Source organism: Pongo abelii, chromosome 17, assembly GCF_028885655.2.
Source record: "Pongo abelii isolate AG06213 chromosome 17, NHGRI_mPonAbe1-v2.0_pri, whole genome shotgun sequence".
NCBI lineage: Eukaryota > Metazoa > Chordata > Mammalia > Primates > Hominidae > Pongo > Pongo abelii.
Window position 1 is genome coordinate 45,917,081 of NC_072002.2, and position 12,055 is coordinate 45,929,135.

The 12,055-nt window shown below is 39.0% G+C and overlaps 1 protein-coding gene across 5 annotated transcripts in view; it reads right to left on the reverse strand.

Moving 5' to 3' along the window:
- The window catches only part of B4GALT6 (beta-1,4-galactosyltransferase 6), a 69,693-nt gene that overhangs the window by 17,307 nt on the left and 40,331 nt on the right, over nucleotides 1-12,055 (reverse strand). For 4 of the 5 annotated variants that reach the window (XM_009252314.4, XM_024235897.3, XM_002828143.5 and 1 more), the window contains one exon: nucleotides 6,207-6,323. In XM_009252314.4, coding sequence (XP_009250589.1) covers nucleotides 6,207-6,323 — 117 coding nt within the window. Of the gene's footprint in view, nucleotides 1-3,470; nucleotides 3,601-6,206; nucleotides 6,324-12,055 lie in introns of all 5 variants that reach the window. The other variant, XM_054537762.1, reaches the window with a different exon arrangement.

Consider the following 12,055-nt stretch of genomic DNA (forward strand, 5'->3'; position numbering starts at 1 on the left):
CCTCTGGTAGAATTCGGCTGTGAATCCATCTGGTCCTGGACTCTTTTTGGTTGGTAAGCTATTGATTATTGCCACAATTTCAGATCCTGTTATTAGTCTATTCAGAGATTCAACTTCTTCCTGGTTTAGTCTTGGGAGGATGTATGTGTCGAGGAATTTATCCATTTCTTCTAGATTTTCTAGTTTATTTGCATAGAGGTGTTTGTAGTATTCTCTGATGGTAGTTTGTATTTCTGTGGGATCGGTGGTGATATCCCCTTTATCATTTTTTATTGTGTCTATTTGATTCTTCTCTTTTTTTCTTTATTAGTCTTGCTAGCGGTCTATCAATTTTGTTGATCCTTTCAAAAAACCAGCTCCTGGATTCATTAATTTTTTGAAGGGTTTTTTGTGCCTCTATTTCCTTCAGTTCTGCTCTGATTTTAGTTATTTCTTGCCTTCTGCTAGCTTTAGAATGTGTTTGCTCTTGCTTTTCTAGTTCTTTTAATTGTGATGTTAGGGTGTCAATTTTGGATCTTTCCTGCTTTCTCTTGTGGGCATTTAGTGCTATAAATTTCCCTCTACACACTGCTTTGAATGTGTCCCAGAGATTCTGGTATGTTGTGTCTTTGTTCTCATCGGTTTCAAAGAACATCTTTATTTCTGCCTTCATTTCGTTATGTACCCAATAGTCATTCAGGAGCAGGTTGTTCAGTTTCCATGTAGTTGAGCGGTTTTGAGTGAGTTTCTTAATCCTGAGTTCTAGTTTGATTGCACTGTGGTCTGAGAGACAGTGTTATAATTTCTGTTCTTTTACATTTGCTGAGGAGAGCTTTACTTCCAACGATGTGGTCAATTTTGGAATAGGTGTGGTGTGGCGCTGAAAAAAATGTATATTCTGTTGATTTGGGGTGGAGAGTTCTGTAGATGTCTATTAGGTCTGCTTGGTGCAGAGCTGAGTTCAATTCCTGGGTATCCTTGTTAACTTTCTGTCTCGTTGATCTGTCTAATGTTGACAGTGGGGTGTTAAAGTCTCCCATTATTATTGTGTGGGAGTCTAAGTCTCTTTGTAGGTCACTCAGGACTTGCTTTATGAATCTGGGTGCTCCTGTATTGGGTGCATATATATTTAGGATAGTTAGCTCTTCTTGTTGAATTGATCCCTTTACCATTATGTAATGGCCTTCTTTGTCTCTTTTGATCTTTGTTGGTTTAAAGTCTGTTTTATCAGAGACTAGGATTGCAACCCCTGCCTTTTTTTGTTTTCCATTTGCTTGGTAGATTTTCCTCCCTCCTTTTATTTTGAGCCTATGTGTGTCTCTGCACGTGAGATGGGTTTCCTGAATACAGCACACTGATGGGCCTTGACTCTTTATCCAATTTGCCAGTCTGTGTCTTTTAATTGGAGCATTTAGTCCATTTACATTTAAAGTTAATATTGTTATGTGTGAATTTGATCCTGTCATTATGATGTTAGCTGGTTATTTTGCTCGTTAGTTGATGCAGTTTCTTCCTAGTCTCAATGGTCTTTACATTTTGGCATGATTTGGCAGCGGCTGGTACCGGTTGTGCCTTTCCATGTTTAGTGCTTCCCTCAGGAGCTCTTTTAGGCAGGCCTGGTGGTGACAAAATCTCTCAGCATTTGCTTGTCTGTAAAGTATTTTATTTCTCCTTCACTTATAAAGCTTAGTTTGGCTGGATATGAAATTCTGGGTTGAAAATTCTTTTCTTTAAGAATGTTGAATATTGGCCCCCACTCTCTTCTGGCTTGTAGAGTTTCTGCAGAGAGATCCGCTGTTAGTCTGATGAGCTTCCCTTTGTGGGTAACCCGACCTTTCTCTCTGGCTACCCTTAACATTTTTTCCTTCATTTCAACTTTGGTGAATCTGACAATTATGTGTCTTGGAGTTGCTCTTCTTGAGGAGTATCTCTGTGGTGTTCTCTATATTTCCTGAATCTGAATGTTGGCCTGCCTTGCTAGATTGGGGAAGTTCTCCTGGATAATATCCTGCATAGTGTTTTCCAACTTGGTTCCATTCTCCCCGTCACTTTCAGGTACACCAATCAGACGTAGATTTGGTCTTTTCACATAGTCCCATATTTCTTGGAGGCTTTGTTCATTTCTTTTTATTCTTTTTTCTCTAAACTTCCCTTCTCGCTTCATTTCATTCATTTCATCTTCCATCACTGATACCCTTTCTTCCAGTTGGTCGCATCGGCTCCTGAGGCTTCTGCATTCTTCACGTAGTTCTCGAGCCTTGGCTTTCAGCTCCATCAGCTCCTTTAAGCACTTCTCTGTATTGGTTATTCTAGTTATACATTCGTCTAAAGTTTTTTCAAAGTTTTCAACTTCTTTGCCTTTGGTTTGAATTTCCTCCTGTGGCTCAGTGTAGTTTGATCGTCTGAAGCCTTCTTCTCTCAACTCGTCAAAGTCATTCTCCGACCAGCTTTGTTCCGTTGCTGGTGAGGAACTGCGTTCCTTTGGAGGAGGAGAGGCGCTCTGCTTTTTAGAGTTTCCAGTTTTTCTGCTCTGTTTTTTCCCCATCTTTGTGGTTTTATCTACTTTTGATCTTTGATGATGGTGTTGTACAGATGGGTTTTTGGTATGGATGTCCTTTCTGTTTGTTAGTTTTCCTTCTAACAGACAGGACCCTCAGCTGCAGGTCTGTTGGAGTTTGCTAGAGGTCCACTCCAGACCCTGTTTGCCTGGGTATCAACAGCGGTGTCTGCAGAACCGCGGATTTTCGTGATCTGCGAATGCTGCTGTCTGATCGTTCCTCTGGAAATTTTGTCTCAGAGGAGTACCCGGCCGTGTGAGGCGTCAGTCTGCCCCTACTGGGGGGTGCCTCCCAGTTAGGCTGCTCGGGGGTCAGGGGTCAGGGACCCACTTGAGGAGGCAGTCTGCCTGTTCTCAGATCTCCAGCTGCGTGCTGGGAGAACCACTGCTCTCCTCAAAACTGTCAGACAGGGACATTTAAGTCTGCAGAGGTTACTGCTGTCTTTTTGTTTGTCTGTGCCCTGCCCCCAGAGGTGGAGCCTACAGAGGCAGGCAGGCCTCCTTGAGCTGTGGTGGGCGCCACCCAGTTTGAGCTTCCCGGCTGCTTTGTTTACCTAAGCGAGCCTGGGCAATGGTGAGCGCCCCTCCCCCAGCCTCGCTGCCACCTTGCAGTTTGATCTCAGACTGCTGTGCTAGCAATCAGCGAGACTCCGTGGGCATAGGACCCTCCGAGCCAGGTGGTCCCCGAGCACCAGGATATAATCTCCTGGTGCGCCGTTTCCTAAGCCCGTCGGAAAAGCGCAGTATTCGGGTGGGAGTGGCCCGATTTTCCAGGTGCCGTCTGTCACCCCTTTCCTTGACCAGGAAAGAGAACTCCCTGACCCTTTGCGCTTCCCAAGGCAATGCCTCGCCCTGCTTTGGCTGGTGCACGGTGTGCTGCATCCACTGTCCTGCGCCCACTGTCTGGCACTCCCTAGTGAGATGAACCCGGTACCTCAGATGGAAATGCAGAAATCACCCGTCTTCTGCATGGCTCACGCTGGGAGCTGTAGACCGGAGCTGTTCCTATTTGGCCATCTTGGCTCCTCTCCCCAGTTGATATTAAGTGATTTTCAACAAAGGTGCTAAAGCAATTCAATGGCGAAAACAGTCTTTTCAACAAGTGGTGATGAAACAACTAAACGAAACTTCACTCTTAGCTCATATCATATCTAAAGATTAACTCAATGATTAGCCTAAGTGTAAGAGCTAAAACTATTAAGCTTCTGGAAGAAAGAGAAAATCATAGAGAACAGTTTCTCAAATATAATACAAAAAGCACAAGCTATAAAAACAAAAATCAATAAATTGGACTTCATCAAAATTTAAAACTTTTCAAAAAACAGTCAAAAGAATAAAAAGGCAAGCCATAGACTATATTTGCAAAACTTATGTCTTACAAAAGACTTGTATTTAAAATACATAAATTGTTCTTACAACTCAGTAAAAACAAAGACAACCCAATTAAAAAATGAGCAAAAGATCTGAACAGAAACTTCACCGTAGAAGGTATATGGGAAGCAAATAAGTGCATGAAAAGATGACCGACATTAGCCATCAGGGAAATAAGATACTACCACAGACCCACTGAATGGCTAAAATTAAAAAGACGAACCATACCAAGTGCTGGCAATAATGTAAAGCAATTGGAAAGGTCAGTATACATTAACAGAAAATTACCATCTATCACATACACTTAAATGTGAAATATGAGGTGACAATACCAAAAGTGATACAAGCTGGCATGGAGAACTGGTCTTTAAGTGTTATCAGATCTTTTTTAGGTTTCCAAAACATCACTCTATCCATGTTTAGAAATAATGTAGAAAATTAAATTCTTTTTTTCAATTTATTTTTATTTTCATTTTTTGAGATACAGTCTCGCTCTGCCACCCAGGCTGAAGTGCAGTGGTGCAATCTTGGCTCACTGCAACCTCCACCTCCCGGGTTCAAGCACTTCCCTGCCTCAGCCTCCCAAGTAGCTGGGATTACAGGTGCCCGCCACCATGCCCGGCTAATTTTTGTATTTTTAGTAGAGATGAGGTTTCACCGTCTTGGCCAGGCTGGTCTTGAACTCCTGACCATGTGATCCACCCACCTCGGCCTCCCAAAGTGCTGAGATTACAGGTGTGAGCCACCAAGCCAGGCCAAATTCTTTCTTTATATTTACACTTTATAGCCTTCAAACAAAGACTACAAAAAGTAAGTCAAGGTCATTTCAACTCTATTTAACTATGTTAAAGAATTATGATTTATTCAGCTTTGATAGCATCTGTTCAAAAACAAAACGAATAAGCTTTTTTTGACAATATTTTAAAATTCCATTCTCCACCTGGTTATCTCTTCTAAAAGAATCATAGAATCTCAAATTTGGAAGGGATCTTGGGCATCACATAGTTTAGTCTTCCATGCAATGTATGCTTTTTTTTTTTTTTTTTTGACCTGTCAGTTCACTGGATGCATATTTACTTACCAACTGTAGAGTTGGGTCTATATCCTACAACAAAAACAGTCAAGGTTCCTCTACCAAGAAAGATGATTTTGAAAATGAAAAACTGAAAACAGGACAGAAAATGTTTAATGTATACTACTTTTTGTTTTTAAGTTTACTAACTGGCTCTCATTCAGGTGTCTCTGATTACCTAATAAAGTTAATCCAATATTGATTTTCAGGGATAGCCAGCAACTACCCCACAGTACAAAGAAATCCTCAATCAAGAATTACCTACGCTTTGCTATTGTGTTAAAAAAAGAAAAAAAACTTTGCTTCCTTTTCTGTAAATTCATGAGTCATAGAACTGAAATGTTTTTTCAAATTAAACACTGCGAATATAACCGAGGTAACTGTAGGGGGTGCTTTGGTATAATTTAGAAAAGAACTTTGAGTTGTACCAGTTATGAGTCCAGATGTCTGTACATGAGTCTAAATGCTGCCAAGCAGCCTAAATTAGAAAATAAACAGTTTCTCAATTAAATGAAACTTTACAGAGGTTTTCAAAAATAAACATCATAAGCCTAATGAAAACATAAAAAGTAATAATACTACAAGCCAAAGACACATTTAATCCTGTAAGGTAAATATCAGCTGTACGGTTATTTTAAAAACCATAGATTGACAATCCAATATTTAGAATATCATTAAAATATAACGAGGCTATCATACTAAAGTGAAACATGATTGCTGATTAAGTCATTTGACCAAATTACAATTATTATAAAAGAAATATATGGGCCCAATCCAAAATGTAATTTCACCCAAGTATAAAACTAAGAATTTGGCCAGGCGCGGTGGCTCAAGCCTGTAATCCCAGCACTTTGGGAGGCCGAGGGGGGCAGATCACGAGGTCAGGAGATCAAGACCATCCTGGCTAACACGGTGAAACCTTGTCTCTACTAAAAATATAAAAAATTAGCCAGGCTTGGTGGCGGGCGCCTGTAGTCCCAGCTACTCGGGAGGCTGAGGCAGGACAATGGCGTGAACCTAGGAGGCAGAGCTTGCAGTGAGCCGAGATCGCGCCACTGCACTCCAGCCTGGGTGACAGAGTGAGACTCTGTCTCAAAAAAAAAAAAAAAAAAAAAAACTAAACTAAGAATTAGACTTACCTTATTAATCCTAAACTAAATATGTTTAACCATATTTAAGAGTTTAGATTCTAGTATACTTAGTGACCACTATGAAAAATATTCTCACCTGTTCAATGACATAAAAGGCAAATTCCAGCCGCTGTTTCTGGAGCATTGGAATCAGATGTAAGAAAAAAATTGGAAGATGTTCATGGCGATTACGGAAAGGAATGAGAACTGCCACCTTTAAAACAAAATAGTTATGTATGTGAATAAATATAGTAGCACATCCTAGAGGTAAGGATAAAAATCAATCCTTGAAAACTTCTGATGGTTTTAAAGCCACGCCCTTATGAGTTTTCTCATCAGAGATACAACAGTAGGCAAACACAGAAAAAGCCCTTGCTGCATGCTGCTATGGTCTTACAAAGCTGAGAGGTAGAAGGGGCTCTGAAGGGTTTTCTAAAGATTGTAGTCTTTAACCTATGAACATCATGAGAAATCGAAAGAGTGATAAATCAGATGTGGTGATTGCGAAGACTACTTTGGTGGCGGTATGGAGGGCAGACTGGAGAAGACCAAAAATTGACTCAGGGAGCTAGGTAGGCAATTAATACAGTCGTTGAGAAAACAGGTAATGGTAGCTTAAACTAAGAGGAGGATAAAGGAGAAGAGAAGTATATGGGTTTTCAACACATCTAAGAGGTAAGCTAGCAGGGTTTGGCTATCAATTGGGCATGAAAAGTAAGGGAGGGGAATGTATCATAAGAGTAACGTCTCAGTTTTAGAGTAGATCCTAAATAATAACTTTCTGGATTTGGAATTGAATTTAAAAGACATTTCACTTGAATATCTACTATCTTACACATGGTTTCTCTGTCCTAGAGATATCTTCAGAAATATAATAGAAACCAAAATCTTCACACTCCAGCCACAGCATACAAAAAACCTCAATCATACATGATACTGCCCCAAAATACACATGAAGTTTGAGAATTAATATTTTTCATGTAATCAAAATGCAGAATTAAGTTTCTGATATTTTAAAATTTATTTCAGTGGTAGGATAATATTCAGTTTAAAATGAAATTGGTAACAAACCATAACAAGAAAAGATGATGTAAGCAGCACAGAAATTTGTCCTTTATCAACCAAAGAAATTTGTTCTCATCCAAAAAGTAAAAGAAAAAACATGTACATAGAAATGAAAATAGTTTCTTAGCACGTTAATCTTTCTTCTAATATGAAATTAAAAATCTAATGGAACTCTCAAACCCAACACTTAAAAACACCACTTATATAAAATGTTTTAATGTAATACAGGAATAAATGAATGATCATCAATCATCACTAATTCAAATCCTCTATTTCTTGGATCCAAACTTTGTCATACAATCTAGATCTCCTTACAATTTAGATTTTGCCCTTGAAAAACCTAAAGTGTTTTCAAAATTACTTTTCTCAGCAACTTCCTAGCTGAGCTAGCTTTATTATTATTGTGAATTTTCTAATAAAATTGAAATTAAAGCAAGTTTTCTACAGATCATAAATTCCAAAATCATTAGATTTTCAAAAAAACACAACAGTGAAAGTATATCTAACCAAAATACCTCTGTGTTACTCTATAATCTGGATTTTTTAAATATACAATCTAAACTGGTTGTAACAGAATATTGTGAAAGAATATTAAATCTATGATTTACTAAAATTTTACCTATACCAAATAAAGTTTATTAATAAATGAATAAATGCAAATAATTGAGAATGCTTAAGTTTTGCACCTAATCCTTTTAAAATCAGGACATGATATTAGATATCATCAAATGAAAATAATATTTAACCATGTATTTTACGTTACCAGGATCATAGATGGGAGAAATTTTTAAATTATTCAAACAGTTTCATTTATAAAGAGAACAAAAAATGATTTAGTAAAATTAAAGATGTCTAAACTACGAACTCCACCATTCATTTTCCCTTAATGCTGATGGGATAGCAAAAACAAGAGACAATGGCTGCTATGAGGCTGATGTTTTCATGATTATATTAATCACGGCCTATCTATCTGGCAAATGGTAGGAACTAAAGAGGTCTGGTGCCCCTGCCAGCCCAACTTTGGGTCCCATTCCTGTTTGGTTTCCCCATAAGGTCTCTCTTGGCTCAGAAGCCTGAGGACCATGAGGCTACCCCAGCAATACCAACCCAACACCCAAGACCTCCTTCCTGCCCCCGCACAATGGCTGCCAACTGTACTGGAACTATATACTGAGGGGGACTTACTGCTGGGCTTCAGCGCCAATGGCTGGCATATTCAAGGAATTCCCGAATCAAAACAACTGCCAAACCAGCTCAGGGGTTTACTTTTAGGATGGGAAAGTGCTATGAAAAGTAAAAGGAGCAAAAGAGGTTAGATGGTGAGTATATACCCCACCACTGACCTTATCTAAAGCATACCCATGTGATAACATGTAGCTTAGTAAGTCAAGCCTCCCCTTCTTGATTTTGAATTTGGCCACGAGTTGGCCACCTATGACATAATGTCAATGAGCTGTAAAAACAGTTAAGGCCAATTACAGATATTTGAGGGAAGAAATTATTAAATGGCTGCAGAGTCCCGATTAAAGACAGTGCATATTAATTAAAGACAATTAGACTGAGTGATGAGCTGAACATATAAGGATAAATAAAAGGTAAACTTCTAGCTCCTAATACAATGATCTCTTCAATGAAGTATTTAAATATCAAGGGTTCTTTTTTTTTTAATCTTATAAGGAAACTGACACGGTAATAAAAGAAATTACCAGCATCTTGGCAAATTCAAATAAGCTAACCTAATGTGTTAACAGCAAATAGATGTCCAAATTTTAATGAGAGGGTTATTAAAGATTGTGAATATGTGATAAATCTAAAGCAAAGCTTTTATTAAAATAAAGCTAAACAATATCTTAAAAGTTCATCTGGCACATCAGTTCTTGTGTTTGTGGAAGAATGTCCTCCATAGTTTACAATTTTTTTGTCTAGAAAAGATCTCAGTGTTCTGTGATCATTTATTTTAAGGCTTAATAGCCTGTTTCAGGACATTCTTCTATGTGCCCTAATTTGCTGTTTGAGCCACTTTCTTGTTGACACACCTCCAGTGGAGACCAAGAATATCTGGTCATTATCTTCTGATAAAACAACAACACTTCATCCTCCTGAATCTCTCCTCACCACCTCTTGATCAAGCAAAATTATTCCATTCAGCTTGCTCCTACTTTAAAACCACAAATCTTGCTGAACATGTGCACCATTTTTTCCCTTGCTTATTTTCTCCTATATACACCATGAGGAGATCATCAAGAAAAATGTGTATCACATCAATTTCTCCCACCAAGTTTCTGTCCTACTTTCAAATTTTCAGCACACCACCAGCTATGGTGTCCCTAAATGACACGGCTTTAGGCTTGGTAACCTTAAGGTGAATCTAGTTATCTGCCACTGAGTAAGCAGAAGCTAGTAAGCACTCATTCTCCTTCAGTGTTTTTAGTTTCATCTTCCTATTCCTCCTCATTTCCAGTACCTCCAGGAACAATTCTCAAACTGGAGGCACTTGGTTAAAAATGCAAGTTATTGTTCCTTCCCACCAATAGAATCAGAATGTTTGAGGACTGAGTTCAAGAATCTGCATTTTTTTTTTTTCTTTTAGAGATGGGGTCTCATTCTATAGCCCAGGCTGGAGTACAGTGGTGTGATCACACCTCACTGCAGCCTCAAACTCCTGGGCTCAAGTGATCCTTCTGCCACAGTCTTTCAAAGCACTGGGATTACGGGTTTGAACTACCACACCTGGCCAAAAATCAGCATTTTTACCATATGCCTCAAGTAGTTCTGAAACAGGGAGGCCAAGACTCATCTTTGAGGTACATTGGACTACAAATGAAACTCCAGGCCTCTGGGTAGACAAGAGCTTCAAGCAGCTGCCTGGTTCTTTAAGCCTGGAAGTTATAGACCAAAGTTGTTCATCAAGCCCTCCATCTGAAATCTGAATGGAAAGTCAATGTCACAGGTAAACACTTCACTTTTAATGACTTGCATAGTATCCTCATGTTCTTCTTTAGATACAAGCTTGCCCCAGAAGGTGTCCAACCTGCACAGATCTTCTACGTAAACCTGCAGCATTCAGGAATACCTAGGAATTGCTGAAATTACTAGTGTTTTTTTGTTTGTTTGTTTTTTGAGACGGAGTCTCACTCTGTTGCCCAGGCTGGAGTGCAGTGGGCACAATCTTGGCTCACTGCAACCTCTGCCTCCCGGGTTCAAGCAATTCTCCTGCCTCAGCCTCCCGAGTAGCTGGGATTACAAGCCTGCACCACCACGCCCGGCTAATTTTTTGTATTTTTAGTAGAGACGGGGTCTCAACAGGTTGGCCAGCCAAAATTACTATTTTTGAAAGATAACAGTTCTCATTAATTTGCCATCAGCTAACTGCATTGGTATTTTTCTCATTTAAAAAAGGGGCCTCAAATATTAAGAATCAAGTTGATGACAGATGTTTAACATACATCTAGTTATTTCTTATTTCTATCTCTCTCCACTGTTCCAATATGAGAATGGAACATTATCAGTAAGCAGGCAGGGATGGGTAGGGGGAGAAACTATTTAAATATTTAGTGAGATGATAGTTATATAATATTTATATGAGTACAGCTCACTTCTGAATCATCTCTAAAATTCCTTTCATACCTTTAGTTGTGTAATTCTGAACTAGAGACTATATTCTGAGAAGCGTTTGCTAAAAGTTGAAATAAAAGCAGCATTATCATATAGTTCCTAAATAAAATAATTTGAGACAGTCTTGCTCTTTCACCCAGGCTAGAGCGCAGTGATGCGATCTCGGCTCACTGCAGCCTCCACATCCCAGGTTCAAGCAAATCTCATGCCTCAGCCTCCTGAGTAGCTGGGATTACAGGCATGTTCCACCATGCCCAGCTAATTTTTGTATTTTTAGTAGGGATGAGGTTTCACCATGTTGGCCAGGCTGGTCTCAAACTCCTGGCCTCAAGTGATCTGCCCACCTCAGCCTCCCAAAGTGCTGGAATTACAGGTATGAACCTTAGATCCCTGAATTAGTTTTTTCCCAGGAACTCTTTTCAATACTGTTACCTACTGAATCATACGTAGTTTATAGTCAGTCTACTAGTATCTTTAATAGGAAATACTCATGTGATACACCTGTCTCCTGGAAAATGAGAAGAAAACAAACAAAAAAATTTAAAATCCATCTGGTATAGATCACTGGAAACAGGACAAGAATACTTCATTTTTCCTATCCTAAACTGTTCTACTAGTATGCTACCCAGAGCACACCTGAGGGGTGTGCTACATTCTGTACAAACAACTATCTGAGCATCAACCTCCATGCTATCCCACAGCCTCGGTGACTGAGTGTGCTTCTTTTTCTATTAGCATTCAATATACACACTCAGCACCCAAGTGTTAAAAATAGTTTATGTGCCCAGGCTATTTTTAAAAGGTGGAATGTATGTAAATTGGGCCGCATTTCATGTAGCTCCAAATATGAGGAAAATCAATCAAGAAATATGAAGAGATTCATTTGTTAAATGAATCTGATCTGGGAAATAGTGTAAGGTAATTATAAAATTAAATGTTTTGCTAAAATTGGTACTGGAATCCATTTAAGCAGCTTCACAACTTGTTCAAGGCAATAAGAAAGCTGACCATTTATTGAATCATTTGTAACAAGGCCAAAAAGGCTTTAATTTGCCTTATAGAGTCAATTCAACAAAACTGTGTTTAGTGCTTACCTTACACAAGACAATGGGCTCTGTGTTGGAAATACAGATACAAATAATACACATCTTCAAACACAAAGAGTTCATGGTAGATGAAGTCAGAGGGTCTTTTTCATGAGTTTAACAGCATATGATTTTCCTTCCTACTAGTGGTTTTTTTTGGGGGGCGGGGGGAGGTGAACAT